Source organism: Pieris napi, chromosome 20 (assembly GCF_905475465.1).
Source record: "Pieris napi chromosome 20, ilPieNapi1.2, whole genome shotgun sequence".
NCBI classification, from domain to species: Eukaryota; Metazoa; Arthropoda; class Insecta; order Lepidoptera; family Pieridae; genus Pieris; species Pieris napi.
In genome coordinates this window covers 5,773,467-5,799,351 of record NC_062253.1, presented here as the reverse complement: position 1 = coordinate 5,799,351, position 25,885 = coordinate 5,773,467, and the positions used below count along the sequence as shown (strand labels likewise).

Sequence of the window (25,885 nt, the reverse complement as noted above, 5' to 3'; positions counted from 1 at the left end):
AGAAATTTCTGTATATGTTCGAAGCAGACACATTTAAGGAGTCGTTCTATTTTTGTGTAATAATAATAACTTAATATTTCACTTTAGATGCATATATAGTTTTAGTTAGACTTACTAACAATTCGATCTTAGTTGCTATTAACATATACTAACGTATTGAATTGTAAATAAGAAAAAATAAATCTATAGTGGGGCATGCATACTAACGTTTTAAGATATGTTTGTTTTATGTAATCATTGAAGATTGGTGCTAATCGTAACACAATGCATCATGGATCCATTCAAGAATGATGGCATTAAAACCGGGTCTCGGCAAACATACGCAAAGCAGAACCTTGGGAAGCCCAAGAGCAACCTGAACATATTGTTATACTGAGTACTGAGCGTAATCTTTTTATGTTTGTAATATATTTTCTATTAAATCAAACCAGAATAGATTTGCTGATAAACTTTCAACCTCCGGGTTTTAATAGACACAATTTGCTACGCCATAGGGATACCAGTTCTTTAAATAAGCAATCTAGAAGTTTCTAGATTTCGCATAGTATCGTGCCATTAGTGGGACTTTTAGAAATAATTAGCATACATTTAATGCAGAAATAACCATCAAGCCGTCGTTACAAGACTAAGGGTCTGTTTCACAATGTACGGATAAGTTCTACATAAGTTCCGAATAAGCTATTTATTACTTATTGGTATTATTACTATAATATCATTTGGTAGGATAAACACTATTGTTGCGTTTCACGACTGTCAGATAGAGCTATTCGTCACATAAAGTCCATCATAAGTTATGAGTCCGATGAATGTCAAATAACACAATTTATCTTCCAAATAATTTATGTGTTGCATAGCTATTAGGTACTTTTTCCATACATTGTGAAACAGACCCTAAAGCTATAATGAAGTTACAAATGCCCTAAAAGACGTATTACAACTTACTTCTAAAACTAAAAAAACCCAAATCCCTTCAAGTATATAAGTGCCGATAAAAACTTTTTTAAAAGTATCGAGCGATTCCTTTCTGTGCCAACTAAAACCTGTAGCATATTTCGCGACTGGCGGCTTTCTTTTTTCGTAATAGCCCTCCCAGTGTCCTAATAGAATGAGTCGGCGTTTTCAATTTGATACTGTTTGCAATCCCCGAGATCAAATGATCTGCAATCTACGGTTTTCAGGTGTGAAATAAAATGTTTTCATTCGGTTAAGTCATGAGAGAGAGATTATTGATATGCCTATCAGTATCGAAAACTGCTCATCCGAGTGTGGCTTTTGAAATGTAGACGAAATTTAATATGTTTAAACGGCTAATGTATGATATATAGATATTAGATAGATATATTTGAATTGTGCGTGGTAGTTGTAAAGATAATATTAATCTTATAATCGCCTAATTGTTAAAACTTCTGTATTAATAATTGCAAACGATTTATGTTTTAAATATTTCAGGACTATAACAAGGAGAAAAACTTTTTAATAGGTAGCTAAACAAACACTGCATCAAATAATAGGTTGGGGAAAAAGTTTCTTCGCATTTTTCAAGAAAATTCACAACATTTTTTAATAAAGTTTATTTACATTTAACTAAAGTATGTAGGTACCATTTTGTTCGATAACTTTTTGCCATCTTGTAGGTAGGTATATGATCCCATTGCTATAATATATTACCATCGCAAGCAAACTCGCCCGTGATTAACAATTAAAATTACATTATATTCAAAATCTCAAATGTAATAAGGACCTTGGAAACGTAAAATTATTTCAATTGAAAATACGCTGGAGCTTATAACCGGTTCATTCCCATACGGTCAGCGCCACGTGCGAGCAAATACGGCACTATATTTTAATTGCGCCCGCTAGACTGCGTGTGACACTAAATTTCAGTCGACGTTTACGAGCGCTTTAAATGTTATTGTTAATATTTTGCTTTTCAATTTAATTCTTTATCCAATTATTATAATGTTTTGCAGTGTTGTTATTGTTATTCGATTATAAACAGTGATTTTTAAAAGAGCAGTGACGCTGGTGGCTTCAGCGTGCGATTCTCATCAACGTGGTCGTGGGGTCGAACCCCGGCTGTGCATGGACTTTCATATATGCGCAATTAACGTGTGTTAGGAATACTGATCTATTTTCCTATTAGAAAAAAAACAAATGATCGTGAAACAGATACAGGCCTAATAGTAGCGCTATATTTTTTTATAAATGTATTTTCCTTATTAATATTTTAAGTACTCGACTCCAAAAAATATGATGTTATTATTAAACATTTATCTATCAACAGTGTACTTAGAATTTAGTTAAAATAAATTTTACCTACACATTTAACAGTACTAATTTCCCCTCATATTCAACAAGTTTCTGATTCTTTTATTCGGCAACAAATAAACTACTTGGAGCTGTTTTAGATTTTTATCAATACATAACACAGTTTCACACGTCTACTCTAGACGTATTTATAATTTTATTACTGCTTTAAAGAATCACGCACAGACAAAACTTTCAATATCATATTCGGATTGCTGTAAATCAAATCCAGTAGGTTCATAAAAGATCTTAGATTCTGATCTTACGAAATCAACTACGATTGCATATCTGTGGCCATAGGTCGGAATATGATAAATACTTTACAGGACTTGCAAATAAATTATTAAGAAATCTTGAAGGCACTATTAAAATATGAAACACACGATATATGAATGAATGTATATAATAATAACATATATTATATAATTCGTATTCTGTTTTTAATCATTACTTTACAGGACTTGCAAATAAATTATTAAGAAATCTTGAAGGCACTATTAAAATATGAAACACACGATATATGAATGAATGTATATAATAATAACATATATTATATAATTCGTATTCTGTTTTATTTTCCTATTATGATTAAGTTGGTTATATATCTAAGTAGGCAGTTCGGAATGAGCTATGTGGTAGTCCTACACATCTGTGCTCACCATTGTGTTATTAGTAACCTCGTAGAAAAATGTTTTGTGAAGAAACTTAGCACCGAGCTTAAATATAGTTAAATTTATACTTTTTGTCATTTTTAATTTTACTTTTTTATAGTACAAAAAGTAGAAACAGAGTGTTTAAAGTCACTTTTTTTATCGTTTCAGTATTAGTAGTAGTAGTTAGTTGTCGATCTTTAGCCACCAATTAGATTGAAAGAGAAAGAGAATAAAAAGAGAATCAGATACAATAAATAAACGACTGAAACCACTGAAAAGCGGAGTTGATGCATGCATTTGACAAATAATATTTTCTCGATTTCATTACATCGTGAAAATCTGATGAAAAAGTATTGCATTCGTTGCAACTGAAAAGCACCGAACTATTTCTTGGAGTATTAAAATCCTATTTACATAAATATTTATTAAAAACTTCAGCAAGTTTAGTTTCTATTTACGTTTTAAAATTTTCTTATTCTCTTTCTGTTTCAATCAAAAGCATTTTTCAGTTGATTACCAAACGTCTTATGATTTATTAAAGTAAAAAAATCTATCGTTAAATTGTCAAAACTAAAAAGTTTACTTGAAGAATTCTATGTTATATGGTCTATAATTATGTACCGTAAGAACATATATTTAGATTTATATCTAAAACAAAAGGGTCCTTCCAAAATCATAGCATTGGTTTTGTAAAATCGATTACGTAATAAATAAAACATAAATACTATTTTTCTGATAATTATTGAAGTCCTAAAAAAATTAATAAATGGCTATCAAATTTCAGCACTTGGTCTATCTATCTATACTTATATACATATATCTATCTATATCTAAAGGTCTATAGATAGACGCTGAACAGAATAAAATTGGTTTGTGGTTTTTTATAACATTATCAAAATACCTGCGACAATTCTGTAAACCTTTTGCACCAATAAAAACTGAAAAGTTAGGCGACGAAAAACGCTTGGAAATCTACCTGCGCAAAATATAAATCCATTTACAGCACATCCGGGCACGCCAGGACCGCGCCTGCTCTGCATATAAAACCATATAAAACTTTCAGACGTTAAAAGTTCCCGGGCAAATTTAATGTACCGGACGGATTGCGCCAGAAAACGTGCTCATATTAACTAACTTATACCTCTCAATTATAACTTCAGCTTTATTAAGGTAATTGATTTTAATATCACTGAATAATTTTGTTTTAAAATGTGCTACTTTGTAATGAAATTAATTTAAGTGTTCCCAACACTGTCGTACTGCTTCTGTCGGACCAAATGTTGAAGATTCGCAGAAAATGTTTAAGTAGTTTGTTTTCAAAAAGATTCTTTTTAAGTTTAAACTACTTAATAAGCGTGAAACCACACCTAATTTTGATGAATGAACGAATGAAGCCGATGTAATGGCAAAACCATATTGAAAATCAAAATACGCTAAAAGAACTGGCAGACTGTTTAGTTCTTCTTATTCGTTTGGTAATTAATGTAGTTTTGGATTTATTTCTTAACCGTTACAAAAGTTACTATATGAATAAACTATAAATTGACTTAAAGGGAGATATATTAATAAAGAAGTAAATAATTAACTTACCCGATGATGCAACGACATATTACTGCCATTCTGAAATCGGACGATGGTCTGAAGTGACGCCGGCGTTGACATGCTCTTTGTAATCGAGGAGTTTGCATTCTCTTTCTCTTGTTGTTCTTTCAGCAGGAGGCCACGCGCTATCTTCGCGTTGAGACTCTTATTTAGATGCTGCTGCGGCAATAATGGTGCCTCCATTGTTTTTGTCGTATAAGAAGGTGATGACGTCTGGCTAAATGAGTCTGACGAAACGTTAGAGTCTTGTCGTACGCTGATAGTTGAGCCTGAACTTGGCGAGCGCTTGATCTGTGTCTGCGGCAGCGGGTTATCTGGCATTTTCTGTGGCGGCCGCCTCGGTATTGTCGGTTGAGGTGGTGGTGGAGGTTGTGGGATTTGTGGCGGTACTGAAGGTTGAGTTGGGAATTGGGGCTGTGAGGGATTGCGGTTGCAGTCCAATCTTGGAGGATTCGTTTGTATTCTACGATTGCCGTTGGGGTCTGTAGCAATGGGCCTTGGGGGTGTAGGAGGGGGGACCCTTCTTGGTGGTTGTGGTGACCGACGGGGTGGCGCAGGTGGTACTGGCAGGGGAGCGACCGGTGCAGTTCTCTGTGGCACTGGAGGAGGCTGTGGTTGTACTGGCTGGACTGGTGGTGGTGGTAACTGCAACAATATATTTTATCAGTAGAAACAGTCTTCAAGGCCGGCAACGCACTCGCACTCTGGCATCGAGAGTGTCCATGGGCAGTGGTATCATTTAACATCAGATGAGCCTCCTGCCCGTTTGCTCCCTGTTCTATAAAAAAAAAACTCTCATTTCTCTCACTTGCATTTTCGCTCAGGAATAAAGTCAAAGTTCGTGTTAAAATAGTGTAGTTGAACTAATTTAGTAATTGCGAGAAAAGTTCATACGTTTGTGTTAATTACATGCAAATCAGGCGATGCAATCAAAATGTCATTAATTAATTATCCAATATCATATCACATAAAATGCGTACTTTATGGGTTATAGCGTACGTAGCATTAACAATTCAATTATTTTCATTCTAATTAGTTATTAGGATTTAATACTAGTGAAATTTAAAAAGCACAAAGCAATAAAGTCAATATTAGAAAAATGTCTTGATCTTAAAGTCTCTATTATGAATTCAAATATTTGGCAAAGAAAATTTAATAAGACAAACCTCTTTGGGATGGAGCTGCAATATCTATAGTCAATATTGGGTGTAGTCTTCGGTAATTACACGTGATGTATTGATCTCTGAACTTTTCCCGGGGGCCTTACAAAGAATAATTGATAAGAACTTGCTCTCCGCGGTTATAACTGTTTGTTCATAAATCTTTTGTTTGACTGAAGATCATCTATTTAAGAGTAGAGAAGACAATACTCAAAACTTTTACCAATACGCAATTAATATTTCAATATTTATTGATATATTATTATGTCTCACAAAAGTTTTTTTAACTATTACTTAGTCTACTATACCTACATTCTTTAGATTCTGATTAGCAAAATATAAAATATAACAAATTTCAGTCCATTCGCTATTCTCTTAGTGGTCTCGATGTTCAGTTGTTTTAGTCACTGGGCACCTAGAAGTGCTGGTTTGGCTTCCGGGAAAACCTTTTTCGATTTGGATTTAGTGCGCTGTGTACCCAGCTATGGGCTGTATTGCATATATGTCTCACCTTAACAAGCCGCGGGGGCGCCAATCTCGATGGTGGGCAGTAAGGCAATGCATCCGAGGGACAGTAGACGAACCCTGAGGGTCTGGGCTGTGGTGGTGCACAAGCTGCTGTGGAGTGTCTTCTTGGCGTGCCAGGGTTAGGTCTCAGCAATTCCATAAGCTTTTCACCAGGTGTCGCTGCGAGGCTGCCCGCTCTGCCGCACCTTATAACAAAAATTAGGATTTTTTATTAAAATTAACATAAATAATTTTAGTAAAAAGTTTTTATTTGTTTTCCACGTCTAACTTAATAAATTTTCTTCCATAGAGTTCATAATGCCAAAAGTGCACAGAAAAAGCTTCCTTATCTAACACTTGCAGTCATTACTCTATGTTATATTGTCCATACGATCTTGCATATTTCTAAATAAGGTCTAACCGACGAAATGTTTAAAATAATGACAAATTATTCAAATAAAAATAAAAACGAACGGACCAAGAACGGCGACGTTTTTTGAAGTGAAACTTCTTTATCGACGTATGGGAGAAATTTTGTAGCAAATCGTCACGTTTTTCAGTTACGCGCCATGTTGCTTTTTGAAGTCAAACTTCTTTATCGGCGTTGGAAAAAAAATTACCGTCACATTTTTCGGTTACGCGCCATATTTTTCTTGTCCCTACCACGGTTGATCCGAAGAGATTCGAAGCCATTAATAACAAAAATATTATAACGATAACAATAATAGAAATAATTCTATTACAATTAATGAAATTCGGTAATAATCTTAGTAGTAATAAGGTAAAATGAAATAATTGTATTTGTATTCATGTCTATGATAATAAAAGCCTTTTGTTAAACTTTATCTAATTTAACTTTATTTAACCAATTTCTGTAAAGTTGCATATAGTAGATCATTTTTCTAAAAATAATGTCATAAAGAAGTTTCACTTCTTACGTGTGTACACTAGTAAACGCACACATTTTTTATTTTAGGGTAAGCAATCAAAAAATGATATGATTTGACGCTTGAAGGTCATATATATATAAGGCAACCTGTTGCACGAAGTATATTAACAACGATAATAAATTACTATTTAGTCAAAAGATTTCGTCTTCCACGCCAAGTAATAATATAAAAGCTATATTTCGATCCAAGAGGGGTGTTTAATTAGGCGCCGGGCAGCGAATGAAGCGGCCTATTCATTATGTTGACAGCTAATTACCGCCCTTGATTAGCAACATCGGTTACCGCTCAGCCATTCAATGCGCTGTCGTCTGTTACCACTCAATAGGACCCCTGGCCTCTTTTAAATATTATTTGTGCTTTAATGCCTACTCTTTTTTAATAATCTTCAAAGAAAATATTTGTTACATATAACCAAATAATTCTAATAATGCCCGTTGCATCCCTTATAATTTTTATGTATTGTGTTTCTTTTATTTGCAACGAAGTGTAAATAAATAAATAAATTAAATAAATACAGCATAAATAAAGTCATTGTTTAGAAGCGCGGCATCCAAAATTAAAATAGCCAGGATGATCGCCAACCTTCTGAAGAAGAAGAAATAAACACAGAATAAAATTGTTTTTCTTTTTTTATGTGTTCTTTTAGTACATCGTCTTTAAAAATATTATAAGATACTAGCTGACCGGCAAACGTTGTACCTATATTATTTCTAGGAAACATTTTTTTAGTTCAATAAAAAAAAACTATCTACTATAATAACAAATAGTGGTTGATCGTAGAGGGGTGAAAATTAGGGGTTTATTTGTATTTTTGTATGCTGTAACAAAAAAAAACTGTGTATAAAATGACAAAATTTTTGGGGTGGACCGGACCACCCTTAACATTAAAGGGCTAAACATTTACTGAATATGCATAAAACATTTCATAAGAATCGGTCTAACCGTTTCGTAGGTATGGGAACGAACATTGTGACACGAGAATTTTATATATCAGATATAAAAGATTTTATTTCAAGATCTTGTAAATTCAATTAAAAATATTTAAATTGCTGTATATTAGGCTTAAATGGAAATGGGCAGGTCATATTACTAGAGCGCGGGATTAAAGATAGACACTTGAAATAACGAAAAAATCAAATAAAATAAAAATGAAAAAAAAATGGACTGGATCTACTGGAAAGAGATGTAAAGGACGACAAAAGAAAAGATGGGCAGATGACATAATAGAATTGTCGAGGAAAAACTGGATGAATGTTGCTCAAGACAAGACAAGGAAAAATATGGAGGAGGCTTTTACCCTAAAAGGGGCGATACAAAAACTAGACCACAAAAAAATTAATCTAACTTATTGTTTTTTAAACTTATACTAACACAAATAAAACTAATATTAAGGAATGTAAACTAACCAATTGTTGTATGGATTAATAAACCTTTAATAATAATAATATGTGTAAGACAAATATAAACAGTGGGTACTTTACCCGCAACCTTCCCGCACGAGTTTTCCCAGTTGAAGTACCCGCTGCGAACTTTAACTCGTTGTAATACAGAACACATATAGAACGTATATGTTTTGTATATTTTGTAAGATTTAGTGTAAAAAAATATTTTATTATTATTGTATTGTTATAGTAATCGTATTTCTTAAGTCTTAAGGTACATTCCAAGTTAAGGTAGGTAGTACGCCAAGTTCTGTATTTATTAACACTACAAATCATATACGGTAAAATCTGAAACTTACACTTAACATTATATGAGGGGAAAGATTGATCTGATTAGATAGTATAACCCTAATAATATACCTATGGAATAATTGTAATGTTATATATTTTATGGAATAATTGTGAATCATGACCAGTCATCGATCGCGATCTTAGTTAAACAAAGTATGTAGCGAATACACAAATATTATTTTAAACGTTATGCTGTAAAGATTTCCAGTTAAAGTATTTAAAACGTAAAAACATTTAAAATATATATTTAATTCATAAGAATTCAATTAACCTTTCCAATACTTAAATAAGGGTTTTTTTATGGCTCTGGCACGGTTTGTGCATTAGCCAGCGTCAAGTATAAGGTTTTTATAATTCGTGCTTGCCTTAGAAATTCGACCGTGTCCTCCATGTACGGTTTAAGCACTCGCCCGGTACCGCACAACCCTCCCAAAGGCCGAGAACAAATTGAAATTAAATTAAAACTTGCCCTCGAACCGGGAATCGAACCCGGTACCCCTCACCTAGCTGCCACTTAATAAGACTATGAGGCTATGAGGCCATAAATAAGGGTTAGTATTAATTAATTGTTCTCGTAAAAGTTTAATATAATTATTTCATTGTTACAGACTATAGCATATTAATGTATAATTAAAATAATAGGTCCGCTGTATTGTGATTTTACAATAATAGTGTCGTAGATTTGTTCACTTCTTGATTTGACCAATGGTTTCATACAAATCATTTTTATACGATGGGGTCAAGCCACATTCATTGGGATAACGAGAATCCTCTTATGAGGATAATAGATTATGCTTTCAGAATTAATTAACTCGTACAAGCTGTTATATTTAGAGTTATCTGAAAGAATCTGTATATATGTACAAATTGAAACTATGTCGCTATTTAATATACATTCCTTAATGTACACGGCATTAAAAAAACATTTTTAATTAAATAAATACTTTCCTATCGTCTTCTTTTCATCTAAATCTAATATTAAAATCTGTGTAAGAATACTTTCTAGTAATACTTGCTCTTGATTTTTAATCTAACCGACTATGGTAAACATTAGGGCAGGTAAAATCATTAAAATATTTATATCGAACAAGTGACACTTCTATGCCTCAAACATTATCTTACAAAATATTACATACAACATTTCGGGGCTAATAAGACGAAAGGTTGTAAACTATTTAATATGTATCATGTCAAAAATTTCTAACTTAAGTGCAAAAATCAGATGAGAATTTTAGAAATACTTTTTCGGTAGAAAATCGGACGCGATCGCGAAACGTACGAAGTTTCTCTTTTTATTTACTTTACTTTTTGGTATCAACGGTCCACTGCCGAACTGAACTAGTTTTAGAATTCCCTTTTTTAAATTTCTTTATATCACTAACAAATCTATTTATTAATCCTATTTTCTATCATGACGGGAACTTGACACTAAAACGATGACTACGATAGATCTTTTATCTATATTTATGGATTCGGATCTAATATATGTTTTTTTAAAGTTATTTAACTTTACACTCAAAATAATCATTAAATTATAATAATAAAAGCCATGTCAGTACACATTTTTTTATAATATTATATCAAACTCAGGCAAACAGTATCAAATGAATTTAAGAATCTATTAGACAGCACCTTAGTACTAATAAAGTCTAATGACCTCGTCTGTGTCTGTATAAACGACACTCAATAACTACATTTTCATCAATCGATAGCGTGATTCTTGAGAAAGGTTTGTCTCATTGTGTTGTATGTAAATTGACTAAAATATAACGCTTATTGTCAACGACTATTATTTATGTTTATAAAATTGCAAGCTTTAGGTATTTTTATTGTTTTTTTTATCACATATACTGCAGGCCGGCCTCTGTGTATTCAACTTTTCCATTCGTACAATTATGACATTACTTTGATGATTACTTTCATTAAATGTTAAAAAGGATCATTACTCGAGATACTATTTCTTTGTATGAATACAGTTTTAACTGTGCGTAGTACATGTAAATTTCCATAACTACTATAAGTTATATTTTATGAAATAATATTCAAAATCATTATTAAATTTAATCCCGTAACTGGTGCGATGACGGCTGCGGCCACATAAAACTTCCCTAATTAATCACCCCTTATGTGGCCTACCATTACACTTTGGAATTAAAAAATGTCGCTTTATTTTAAAAACGAACCTGTTATTGATAAAACTGTAATAAAATCATCACTATTGTCATTTACTTTATAATTACTTCTAGTTTGAGATTTCTTGACAGACTTAAAACAATCGACAAAGGACCTCCTTTAACTTTATCTTTTACTATTTTAGCCATTAATTTCTCTTTATATATGGCATTTTGATTATCGATTATTACTTACAAACTTTTTACCAGTATGTGATAGGAGAGACAATGCATACATATCATTGACGACTCATTGGTCTAGTGGTTAGTACCCCTGACTGCGAATCCATGGGTCCCGGGTTCGATCCCCGGCTGAGGCGAACATCGATGTGATGAGCATTTGGTGTTGTTCTTAGGTCTTGGGTGTTTAAATATGTATTTATATGTATATCTATCTATAATATGTATGTATATCCGTTGCCTAGTACCCATAACACAAGCTTCACCAGCTTAACATGGGACTAGGTCAATTGGTGTGAATTGTCTTAAAAAAAAAAAAAATATCAGGCGAAGCGCGTTGACTCAAAGAGAAACGTGCAACGTACGAACCTACCATACAATAGTCTAATCTTCATTTATTCACATTTAGCATGTCGAAAAATTTATGTAATCCTAATCAAACGTTCAATATGCTTCAAGCAATACATCTAAAGCATAAAAGAAAGTTAATATCATATTAATAAATATTCGTTATACTCGTTATTTCATAATTACATTCTTTAACGTCTACTCAATTTTAATTGTTTTTCATGGATATAGATAGTTATTTAACATATTTTTATAATCACCGTTGTTGTTGCACATTCTTGGAAATTTTTAGACATTAATTGGTATGCGCTCTATATGAAAAATAAACTATAATTAAAATCTCGTTAGTATCGAGTAACGCAGGTGGCACCAGAGCGCCAGGATTATCGAATATACTTACGGCCTCATGTGGACTAGTACATCACTCCTGTCACCTTTATACCATGGGATTACAGTATCTTGATATATGGGGAAGGCAATCTTAGGAAATTTGATATACATTTTCCTTTATTTTAATTGATAAAATGCTTTGGCTAATATATACCCAAGCTTTTTAGCCTAGTTTGTTTAGTCGGTTATAAACTTTAAATCACCGTGATACAAGTTTTTAGTTCTAGGAATCAGGTTTGCATATCCATTTTGTGATCATTTGTTTTTTCTAATACGCCAGGAAATTTCTGAACCCAGGACCTCAGGGATGACAGTCGGAAGCTACTAGGCCAACACACGTCTAAGCTAATTGTATAGAAATCATGTATAGTAAGTTTTCATTTAAAGTAGTTTATTTATTTATGAGTGCCATGTAACCACATGTTTCAAACCTATATTGCAATTTCTAAGAGTTATTAAACAATTTTTATTTCTCGTTTTAAATCGTAATTGTGAATTATTTTTACACACACGTTTCGGTGTTTTACTGTAAGTAAAACTAAACGAATTTACGTAAATATCTATCTCTTGTAACAGTGTTATTTCACTACATATAATATATCTCAGTAAATGGGCCAAACATAGATCGAATTTTTCAAATCGAACCCGTTGAGCCTGAAGTCGATATCAAGACAGCGCGTTGAACCAAATAAACCGAATGACACTCTAAAAATAAAATATTTTTTCCTGTTTTACCAATATTTTTCGTTGCTTCGATTGTATCGTATGAATTTTTAAAATCGGTGACTTTTTTTATTAATAAAAGCTTGCCAACGCTCGGCAAACTGATACATTGGTAAATGAACCACAATATACTACAAATATTAAACAAAACAATTAAAATTACATAAACTAAACGACAAACGATTTTAAAAAATAAATAATGGCAAACGGGCAGGAGGCTCATCTGATAGTGATACCGACGCCCATGGACATGGCATTGAGAGTGTCCATGGGCGGCGGTATCACTTAACATCAGGTGAGCTGCCCGTTTGCCCCCTGTTCTATAATGGACACTTAAAATGCCAGAAGGCTCGCGAGCGCGTTGTCGGCCTTTCTAGCATTGGTACGCTCTTTTTTTGCAAAAATACCCAGAAATACCTTGACATCTGTTGGTTTCACAATTTATCCCTTTACAAACAAAAAATATTTTAGTATAATAATAAATATTTCAGCAGCTTTAAGTATTACTAAACGGGAGACACTTCATTCAAGCAATTCTTAATATCTCCGGGAATGGAAAGATAATGAAGTGGTGATAAGAACGTGTCGGCGATATTTAGAAGAGGTACTTAGTGAATCATTAAGCACCCGGACAGAAATGAAAACCTTATTGATTTTTGAAAGGCTTTGTGGACTGTTTAAATATTCAGTTGGTTTCTTTTTCTTAAAGGTCGAAAGATTACAGAATTTACACGTTTTTATGGAAATGCTTTAATATGGTAGAATGGAGAACTTTCGAGAAAGAGTTTCGTAATTTATCATAAACGAATTTTTATTAGTTCTCATATAATATTTACACGTGTATATCTTACATATTTCATAAGTGTTTGATTGTCCTCTTTTAACATGTGTGATATTTGAGAGAATAAATAAAATAAAAAATATATGTAAAATATATGCAAATTTATTCAAAGTACTGGGCTCCGAAATGACAAATTAATTCACAAAAACAGTTTGAAGTCCAAAGTCCGTTGCGTGTAAACTAAGTCTAATTTAACATTATATGATTTATCGTAGATGTTAACCTTTTTATTGGACCTATTGCGATAGATACTGCCGTATTTCGTCTCGTTCTATCAAATTGTATTAACTATGTAATGAGGGTTTTAATAAATGGTGTTTAATGAATTAGTTAAATTTTATAACGACCACTAGATGGCGGTTGTTTCATATAAAACCCGGTAGTTTTTCTGGTAAGCTGATTAACATTTCTGGGCTATCAAAATCAACTATTCCTAGGGTGCTTTGAATGTAATATTTCAAATTCACATAGTTCTAAATTCAAATTGGTTTGGGTATTTGCATATAACGGTAAATTCATTCAATTATAGCTTTAATTTTTTTTCTTAAATACGTATAATTCTATGGTTATTAAGTAAATGGTTTCAGCAAGATTCAATAATTCAAAACAGAAATTAGTTCAGTCCATTTGTCTTTACTTATACGATTAATCTTAGTCAAATTTACAACTTGTCCCATCGGACTTGTACACACAGGGAACTATGCCTTAGGAAGGAAATTTTGCTGAGCCATTTTACATAAGACGATACGACAAAAAAACATGTATCTTATGCCTTTATGGAAAGCGTCCAAAGCAACTCAAATTATGCTACTACAATTGTTGTATATTTTACATAAAAAAAATTTTACTAGAATTTATTTTTCAAATACCAATAATCTATTGTAAAATGAAGCGCATTATTAAAATTTGTCGAAGAAATATAATAATTAAACCGTTACTCGGATCACTGCCCGCTTTCTATGAATTTTAATACTGCTTATTAAACTAATATTTTTTAATCTCTAATAAAATGTACGATGAAAGCTCGGTTCAGTTCTAGGAATATAAATTACTCAGCTTAAGGTATAAAGAAAGAAATAAGCAATTTCATGAAAATAGACAATAAATTTATACTGAATTAATTCTGTCCGACACAAAATATTTCATCATCCAACGCGCAAAAATTAAGTTCACGATAGTAAAAGTGTATTTGTGTTACCTAGTTCAATTTATATATCAAATTATTTAACTTGTGACTAACTTCGGAACTGTCATGAAATTTTCGTAGGTTTTTGTAATCCTGCTTTTATAGGTAATTTATTTATTTATATAATATATACATGATTTTAAATAGAAAATAAGTTGGTGTGGTGGAAAGACAAACTGGACACAGTTTTTCTGTCCACGAGGATGTCGAACATTTTTAAAAAACTAACTTATATACTAAGGCCAGTGACATATACACTATTGTACGTAAAACGTCATAAGCTAATTGAAACATTGACGCTCCACAGTTAGCAGACGCAAGAAACCATATTCCTATATTCAAAATTTAAAAATAATTTAATCATATAGGTAACACATTGTACACTTATGACTTGTCAGTAAAGAAATACATATTAATGCTTCTAATTTTACATTTAGTGCCAGTTCTCAAATCAAGGGCGTAGAACGGAAGAGAAGAACTGGCAATAAACTCTCCACCACTCTTTTTAATCGCCATGTTTTTTTTTTACACAACGTTTGTAAGGAGCTACAACCATTAAACCATGTTCCACATGACATCCTAAGTAATTATATTTATAATTATATTCGAATAAGAATTAAATGAAGATGATGTCTGCATAATTTATAATTGTTTGATTTATGTAATAATTTTTTAATTAATATAAGTTTATTTTGTTTCCAATAAATCAAATTTTGTTGCAAAATTGGATGATCAATAAAACAACCAGTATAATATATAATACATTTTATGAAACTGGCATATTTTTCGGCCATTATAAATCGTATAATAAATGTCGTGTGGCAAGCGTTACGTCTAAAAGTATCTGTCCCGATTGACGGTTCCCGGAAGCTCTCTGTCGTTAGCAAACATTGCCTTTATTAGTTTCATAGTTCGTATTTGCTTGCTCCTCTTATTTTATTGCATACCGACTAGATTCCGACACAATTTTGAACCTCAGGGGAACGCGGAATGAGTTGCAATATAAGTTCTTTCAATATTTTCTAGAAATTATTTTAACGCAGTCAAAAATATTCATGAAATATTAGAAATTTTTAAAATAAAGTTTTAACGTTTTTATAATTATGGTGTTATAAGATAAAGATAATTAGATTTGAAGTTATGTTTTATTTTAAATTCACAATTATTTTACATAATTTTAAATTTAACCGGCGTTTCGCGTGCTTGGTCACGGTGACTGAAGACAAAAGGTGTTGAATGTCAAAAAGTATCACATCTGTAGAAAAAATTGTGTTATCTGTATTTATTTCCCCGGAGTTGGTATCGACTAAAAGATTGAGGGTTTTGGCAGAAATGGCTCACGGTGTCCTCTATTTTCGCGGATTGTTGACTTTGAGATATTAATTTGGATATTATTTGATCCCATCAAAACATCCCCTCATCCCATCATCTATCAAAACACTCACGCCTTTTTCCCGAAGGGGTAGGAAGAGACCACGGACTGCACTTGCTACAGTCCTGACCTACCTATCTTCCACTTTAATGACATTCTCGATGCATGCTAGTCTATTATGAGTATTTGACCTGTCCTTTCTCTAGTACCTACTGGATTTCATCCAGGTGTGTACGACCAGTTCTACCCCACTTCACTATCCACGGTTTCCTTGTATATCCTACTCATAAGCCGCTTCTCATTTAATTTTCATAGTAAAACCACATAAGCATTTTCTTTCGTATCCGTCATAACGACCTATTTTATCCTACACGGATCACGTATCTCACTATTACTTATATCATCACGCAATATACTTCTTCGTCTACCTTAATGTTTCTTCTGCCACGGCCAGCATTGACTATCGAACGTTGACGTTGGGACAAGAACACCTCTACGTACAGCTAGTCAAACCTCATTTTTGATTTCCATGATAAAGGATTATATCATTTTGAAATGAAGCTTGAACTTCATATAAAAAAATAGAATTTATTATTAAAATATATTACTCACCGTCCCCTGAGCGGATCGTCACCATCTGGCACATCCGGTTGTAACTGCATCCCGCTCTGCGCCCACGTCACGGTGAGCCAATCTGCCATTATAAAAAAAATATGTATTTCTTTTACATTACTATGGGCAAACGGGCAGGAGGGTCACTTGATTTTCAGTGATACCGTTGCTCATGGACACTCAACACCAAAGGCCTCGCGAGTGTGTTGCCGTCCTTTTAAGAATTTGTACGCTGTTCTTACGAAGGAACCTAAGTCGAATTGGTTCGGAATAACTTCAGTGGGCATCTGGTTCCACATAGTGGAGGTGCGCATTTATTACAGCATATGCCAAAGCAGATACATATTATTTACTTATTAACATTATTTTATTTACGTAACTAAGTAAATTTACAATTTGCACAATCAAACGTCTAATGGAACTAAGGTTCCATTAGACGTTTGATTGTGCAGTATTAAGATACTGCTGATTAGCGACCTCAGCAAACAGTGGACGCCGGCTGTATTTATACTTAATTATAATAGGGAAAGATCAACACACGATCAAAACTACAGGATAAAAAAGAATATTTTTTTATTTTATAATTAAAATTATATATCCAAATAGTGCATGGTCACATATGTGACTGTTTTATTGGTTCTGTACCAGACTTTATTCCCGACGACCGCGACGATTTCCTTACGAAGTTTTATTTTGTCAATTGCTACATAAATAAATGAAATTTTGCACTACAGTACAGTCTAGTATACTCCTTGTAACATATGATTATGATATGTAAATGTAATGCTACATTGAAAGAGTTATATAAACAGTTAATCTGTCACACCAAACGTTTCACGAAGTGCGTATAAATCAATAGAGCCTCAGGGGCGTACGTGCCTTCTACTTTACGACCTGATCCTTTATATATATTTACGATTCTACAGTGTTGAATACAATAATATGGATATACCATTTATTAAATCGAGCAAGGATATGATATGCCAAAAACACATAAATTTAGTAATTTAAGTCGTTTAATTTGGAATGTTTAATGGCGACATTAAAACGAAAATAAACTCTTAATTTTATGTTACATAATTCAAAAATCGAACCAGTTTTGACAGTCATGGATACAATATATTACATTGCTGTTTTGGATGTAAGATATGTCAGTTTCGTGGATTTTTATCATTGTTTGTTTTTATCACAGAACACTAAATAAATATATAATTTATTCATTTGAAAAAATTGTAAATACTATATACTGGATTGTAAATATGAAATATATATATACGTTTTACACTTAGTAAATAAGTAGGTATTCATTTAGGTTACACAATGTACATGTTAACGTAAAATTGTAAACACTGTTAGATTGTAATCTAACTCGCGAGATTATAAACTGTCGAAAGATTGTGAACCTCAGAGTACTGCTTACAATTTAACGTATTCGGTAGATTGTACTACACTAACTTAGTTATCATTCAAACTTCCTTGGTCAATTACAGATTAATTTTACTTCCCAACAATTTCATATAACTACCGAATAATAATACCTTAAATTGTAAGTAGTTCGTTGAGGTTCACAATCTTTCGACAGTTTACAATCTCGCGAGATATATTACAATCTAACGGTGTTTACAATTTTACGGTGACATACACATATGAAAAAAATATATTTTTAAATTTACATTTACTGTCTGTTCTCCCTGTGTGAGAACGGACGAAAATAATTTTTTTTACCATTTTTAAGGATTTACAGCATTTATTTCTCCCCTGTATTGAATAAAGCGTTCGATTGTCACTTAAAAGAAGATATAAAACACAGGTAAAAATATAATAAATAACAAACACACCGTGTAATGTCGGAATTGCCAGAAAATAATATTATAAGCCCCTATTTGTTGGTGAAGTTAGGGAAAGTTTTGTTGAATTATAATTACGTAGGTATTGTGAAACAGTTAGTAGCGGCTTAAGTTCCAATAACTTTCACGAATTTCATATTTTATTATAAGCCTCTCGTTTCTAAAGGAAATTAATTAATTATTGTCTTGACTTTTAGAAAATAATTTGTATATAATCAAAAGATTACGGCTTTTACTTGGCCAATAAATTTTTATCCAATTATATATAATTGATTATCTTAATAAACTACTAATGCCTGATTAAGTAACGAGTAATTTAAGCTGTGAAAGACTTATTAAACTCAATTAAATATTTTTTATAGGATAAGTGCAAACGATTCTCCTGAAGCCCATAAAGAGGTTATCGCGGCCCATTCCATTTGACGCCCGAACCCAATAACCTATCTCAATCGATAAGCCACCATCTGAGATTTTAATTTTAATCCAAATGTTGTAACAAGTTTGCCAATAACCAATCCACGGATTGTAATAGCCATCTGTCGATACAAGCTATCCATGGGAAGTCGTATCGGTGTCTGTGGATAGACCTTTGTATGAAAATGACAGTTGACCAAACCTCGATTTCAACAGTTACTTATTATAACAGATTTTAACTTACACCATTTTTTAAATAATTAAAAAAAATGTTTGTTATGTGTGTGTAAAAATGTATGTTTAATGTCATTTGTACGGTTTTATTTACTTTATTTGGTTAACATTGATTATCAAATATGAGTATAAACTCGGTAAAATGGAACGACAAAGAGCATTTTATCGAAGATCGATGTCACGGTCTGATCTCAGATTGTTTTCAATCTGAGATTTTGGATTGATAATTAAGTTTGGGCGTAAGTGGGTGGATTGACGGCTTTTGAGAGGGAAGTATGCTTTCTTTTTAAACAATTGAAGGTCGTATCTCCCACGGAAGATTTCCACCGGGAATCGATTCCACGGTTCGCTAGTATATAAATCGATACTAATTTTATTTTTTTCTTTAATTGTTCCGTTTTTAATCTAGGATATATTCGCTGTGTATATCGCTTTTGGGAGTTACAGAGTTCAGACTGTATATATTATCGACTTGTTTATGACTATCACCTCTATAAATATTTGTGCTATGTTTGACGTTATTAATTATGATTATTTATTTGTAAAAATATTTTTATAATTAGTTAATTAGTGTATTGTAATAAAAGACACCGTTTCTTTATTGCCTTCTTATCTGGCAATCAAATGTAAAAATTAGTTAAATATGACAAGGAATTGCGAAAATTATTGGTGCAAAAAATTAAGAGACTAAAAACTACATTTAGTAAAATAGGAAAATTAAATTACATTCCACATAGCGAAGTGAAATGAAGACTGAAACAGAATGAAAGTTATAAGATGCCTTAATTGTAAAAAATTTACTTCGTTAAAAATAAATTGAACTTCCGGACAAATTGGTATTTGTTACCTAATCTAACTTAAGTGATTTTTGTTGCGTTTTTCATTCAAAAATACACCATTAAATAAGGTAATAAATACTTACGGACTGGATCCTGAACACATCTTAAGCTTAGGTTTCCTATAACAGCGGTGCCGCTATCTAACGGCCGCAATTTTACGTAATGTTACCCATACGTTGTCTATAAATAACATCGGGGTAGGGTTTCTAGAGAACATTGAGTATCACAGTAACGTCAAATAGCGGTGCTGTCATTTTCATGACGGCCGTAATAGCGGTGATAAACATTAGTTCAACGTTTTCGCATGTAGCGGTGCCCATATTTAATTAATACAATGAGTGGAAACGTGACTTAGACGAGCGAAAATGATTATTTTTTTGCATTATGTTAAAAAGTAAAGACGGCCGTTAGTTAACGGCACCGCTTTTCTAGGAAACCTTAGCTTTACCGAGAGTTGAAGATGTTATTGAGTAGGTCTCAGCAACATATAGTTTCACACTCCCATTCATACACACATATATAAATCGTAAATGTAAATTTACGATTAATTTAACTTGACGATTCAAAAGTGTACTTGGTTACCAACTTGAATAAAGATATTTTGAGTTTGAGTATACACATACTCACTCATGTACTGCGTCACGTAATTTTTATTATTGAAAAAAGGTTTTATTATCATTGTTAAAAATTGAATAGTGTTCAGATTGTTTTATGAAATGAATACAGCAAACATTTTCCATTACATTGTCATCGTGTTTACTCACAAGAGGGTTTCATTTCTTGCACACAACACGTGATTCAGCTTGTTCTCGCTTGCAAGTGCTTCGTTAAAAAGGATCTTAAATTACTAGACCACGTGTAATTTCCACTCTCGGCCTAGGACGTATTGCTACATACATCCTAAACCTCACAGTCTCTATTCTAAGGTTTGATGCCTTAAATATTAGACTGTGCCCTCCATCTACGGTTTAAGCACACGCCCGGTGCCGTACAACCAAAGGCAGAGAATAAATTTCAATTTACAGCAATAAATTTGCATTACGACCGGGAATCGAACCCGATACCCCTAACGGACACCTAATAAGACAGCTAGGCTATGAGGCCCTTGGAAATGTAATGCATATAAAGAATCACACATTTTTTATTGAAATGATAAATATGAAAATCTCCTTAATAATTTTAAACCGACTAACAAGGAAGGGCCTTTATTTGAATTAGTCTCTTTCTGTCAAATTGTATTTACGCTGTGACGAACAGAGACAGTTATCTAATTTAGTTATTTATGGCGTTATACTTACTTCAATATTTATTTCTTTCAAATTCAACTCTCACTTATGATTGAATTATGCAAAACTCGAGACGTATGTCGCTTGACGAGGGTCAGCGGGTAACCATGAATTTAGTTTTTGCTCTAATTTCTCAATTTGCCGCTAACTTGTCCGCTTTTTGTAATTAGATATATTATTTATTACTGCCTACTAATTTAATGTGATTAATATCTTTTTGTAGAGATTTCGAAAGTTCAAAGTATTTTAATGTGAAGAAAATGGGAAATGATCTTTCGAAACACAAATTAATTTTCTATGAAAAGATTGAAATGTTCTGGACTCTCAAAAAAATATAAAACCTCAAATTTAATACGAAAGCAGCGTTATTAAAACAAATAATTTTCCATATTTATTTCTGTAAAACTCTTAATTTTCCCCAGACTTTATAAGCGGCTTTTAAAGTCTTATGGTAAACAGTTTTGTTAAGCCACTCTTATAAAAACGAAACAATTAACTCTGTAACAGGAATTTAAAGCTTTGAGGTGTTAATGGAATTTATCTGAAGTCCTGTGTCTCCTACGAAACAATTAGGTTCATTTAAATCTTCCATAACCTGTATAAAAAATGACGCCTACTATTTCCCCCTATGAAGATGTTACACAAATAAATGTATTAATAACACAACATCTAACATTTGAAATTGTCTTCTAGAATTTCCCCCAGTTTTCAAATAACAGAAACAATATTTATTTACAATATTTAGTCGACGCAACGTCATTTGAGCATTGTGCAACAGACTCCTGCCTCTTAGAAAACAACTTCGGCCCTCGCCGTCGCAAAGATTATATCGTCGCATATTTCTATAATTTGATAGTTAATCTTTAACTATATACATGAAAATAGCATAATTATAGCTATTTTAAGTTAAACCTGAGGAGGAATTGGACGTATGCTTAGATGTAACGATTTATTGTTAATAATATATTAATAGTTTTATAAGTCAGATCGGATCAGATCTATACTAATATTATAAAAGGCAAAGCTTGTAGGGTACAATCTCCGGATCTACTGAACCGATTCTGAAAATTCTTTTACCAATTTATTTGTCAGTAAAATATATTAAGCAAAAAGAGTTTTTGTAGAAGTGGGACATGCAAAGTAAGTCGGAGAAAAAGCTTTCGAACGAAAACGTTTCATACGAACGCTGCCTTAACTATGAGAGTTATATTATGATTGAGTTCCAGAGAAAGGTTGAAGAGCTTGATAATGCCTATGCAATATGTCTAACATATTACTAACTTGTATATCTACCTATTATAAAAAAAACAAGTCTTCCACCGAGTTCTTCACGAACTCCAAAACTACTGCACGAAATTTCTGGTAGTTTTTAGAAATTAATATCGTATTAATTTTTGGGGGTATATTTCAAGGCTAAAAATAAGGTGGCGATAAATTAAAACCCGAATTAATATTCGGGTGCGAATATTATTTAGTTATTTTATATAGTGTATTAACACTATATAAAAATGGATTTTTATATAGTGTTAATACACTATATAAAAATCAATCCTCATCCATTGGGAAATTACGTAACCACATTTTCATTATTCTGTGAGCCCTCAAAACCGTATTCGGTTTAAATTCAAATAAATCATGGTCACCGTATTGGTCCCAAATCCATAAGATTAATAGAAATGTGTTATCTAGTATACATACATTTCTATTTTCTATGGTACAAGCAAATAGTAATAGCGTTTTGAAACTAGTGATTTAAAATGAATTAACGTGCCAAAAGTGTAAGATATAAGAAATGGTGATAGTCACTGCTTGTTATTTCTTCTTTATAAGCAAGTAGTCTCCACAGTAGGTATATACCTGACATAACCATGTGAATTCTGAGGGAATTCCTGATACAACAGGTACAAGACGCCTAAAGATACCAATACCGATACCAACTCCGGGGAAACAAATACAGATAATACAACTTTTTCTACAGCTGTGATACTTTTTGACATTCAACACCTTTTGTCTTCAGTCACCGTGACCACGCACGCTGTAAAGTTATCGGTTAAATTTAAAATTATGCAAAATAATTATATAAATAATATGTATATACATAACTTCAATCCGGTAAAAAATTGTTTTATTATTAAACTTATTTATTCATAAAATACATACTTACTAAATAGACTAAATTACAATATAAATCCAATCGCTCGAACTTAAACCACAATCGCCACGTAAGGGTTGAGTGTAGACCACTCTATTCTCACATATCGCCTGATCTTTATATTGAGCTGGCAAAACCTTTATAAGGGGATACATATGGTTTGACAAAATAGTTCGATGTCTATTACATCTCATTTTCATACCTGCTAATTGAAGCTTAATATCAGTATTAGCCTAGACTCTAGGGCCTAGAGGCATAAGCGCCGCTTTTTACGTAGAACAGGGGGCAAACGCGAGTATCGCCTAATGTTAAGTGATACCACCGCACAAGGACAATGCTACATTGCTGGACTCGCGAGAGCTTTGTCGGCGTTTTAAGAATTTGGAGGCTCACCAAGTCGAACAAAAAAAACGGCAAGCCGTACCAATCCCTTTCTCAAAGCAGTTTAGGTCCTGGACCCTCATAACTTCATTGTAGATAAAATTAGAAGAATAAATTTTTAATTTTAAGTCAGAATTTTCAAGCAGGAATTGCATAGACACTGTATATTTCATATTTCATTTAATTTCAACCGGTAGTTTATGAATTATAACAAATCAAATTCCTTAAATTTGTCACTCACTTACTGACTGATCGATCACCAAAACTCTAACAGTGCGTCCATACTGAATGCGCGGTGACTTAGGCGGGCGCGGCGAGCGGGTCGTGCGATGGCCACTGTGATGCACGAGTTCTTGAAGCGCTTCAACGTATTTCAGGTGTTGCAAACTATGGACGAGGATTTGCTATTTTTACTAGACAATTCGATCCTGGGATGGGAGGTGTTGAACACTAGAGATGGTGTGCACGAAATAAATAAAAACAGAGGAATATCTGGTGAATTTAATATAATATATGTATTATATTAAACTTACCTTTGCTTCCAGGAAATTGTTCTTTTATTTCACTCCATACGTTTTTTATTATTGTACAATTAATGTGGTGTGGATGTTAGCTCTGTCATATAAGTGGTTTAGATTGAATGGCACTTATAAACATTTCAGTATTTTTTATTTTCGAGCGACAAGACCGAACTAGTTTGTTACCCCCGCACCCGCGCCTTGGGTCGCTCGCAGATTAGGCCCGTAGTGTGGCCAGCCCTGCGATTCTGTAACTCACTTCACACACCCTCAGCGCTGATTTTTGCTGTCAAATCGTTCGTTTCGGTGTCATGTTACAATTTGGTATTCTGTTAAACAATAACCGCGACAAAAGCGCCGCTCAAATGAGATTGTTAACATTTGGAACTAAAATTTGGCACTGCTACACTTACGCTCCAAAATTGTTGGTATTTGGTATTCTGATACATACCATTTGACATCTCATCTCACTTAAATGTACATTTTGTACGACAATTGACAAATTAAAAGTTGCTCTTCCCTCGCTGAAATCGTCATTTACCAGTGAGTTAGCCATTTTTAGCGAAGTTAAAACTTGTTTTATGTGAAAATATTCTAACATAGGACAATCTATATGTATCTTGGGGTAAGTTTATAAAATAATATTTATCAATACAGCATTATTTTACGAAAAAAATTATATATATAAACATTAAGCTTCGTGAAATTGAACTTTGTTATTGTTACAGAAGGCCCGTTTCCACTTTTAAAGTTTAAACCTCTATTTCAAGAAATAAATGATGTAATCCATTAAAAAATACTTAATATAATATCTATAGATGGCGAAGAAAATGTAGGCACGAAACGACCAATTGGTTTCTCGGCGTTGGTTATTATCGCTTTTTTCCAATACTCAAGAAATTATATGGTATTGACGAAACCTAGAACATATGCTGCTGAGATGAACGAAGAGTCTAGTAAATACTAAATAGATGATCTAAGGTAAACATTTTGATTACTTTAGCATTAAAAATATAATTTTTATCCAAGAACCAATTTTTCGATGCAGTCTTGATCATGTCTTGTCTCCAGCAGAGATAAGTCGAACAAAAAACGATAAATAAGATAGGTAAATATTGTAATATATTTGTATTTTTCTACTATACTAAAATTATAAATCTAATAATTTCAGAGATCCCCAAATGTTCAAAATTCCTGATAGAAAAATACATTCTGCCTTTGAAGAAGAAGAATATTACATGTGTATCATACAACAAGGCCCCTGGATATAAAAAGACACAATAGTGCAGACATTTTCAAATTATTGAATTTCGACTATCCTTCAATTTATAATAAATGATAACACAGTACAATTTCGGTTCCTATATTTTTATAAAATATATTGATATAACATTAAGGTTTTGGATAAAAACATTATTCTGCTTTACACAAGTATGAAATACCATCATTACATACATGATGGTTTAAGTACTTATTAAG

At 32.6% G+C, this 25,885-nt stretch overlaps 1 protein-coding gene across 1 annotated transcript in view; it reads right to left on the bottom strand.

Annotated features, from left to right (window-relative positions):
* The window catches only part of LOC125059681 (atrial natriuretic peptide-converting enzyme), a 105,153-nt gene that overhangs the window by 43,338 nt on the left and 35,930 nt on the right, over positions 1-25,885 (bottom strand). The window contains exons 3-5 of the mRNA XM_047664213.1: positions 16,736-16,817; positions 6,234-6,435; positions 4,551-5,207 (exon numbers count right to left, since the gene is read on the bottom strand). Of these exons, the coding sequence (XP_047520169.1) occupies positions 4,551-5,207; positions 6,234-6,435; positions 16,736-16,817 (941 nt within the window). The remainder of the gene's footprint in view (positions 1-4,550; positions 5,208-6,233; positions 6,436-16,735; positions 16,818-25,885) is intronic.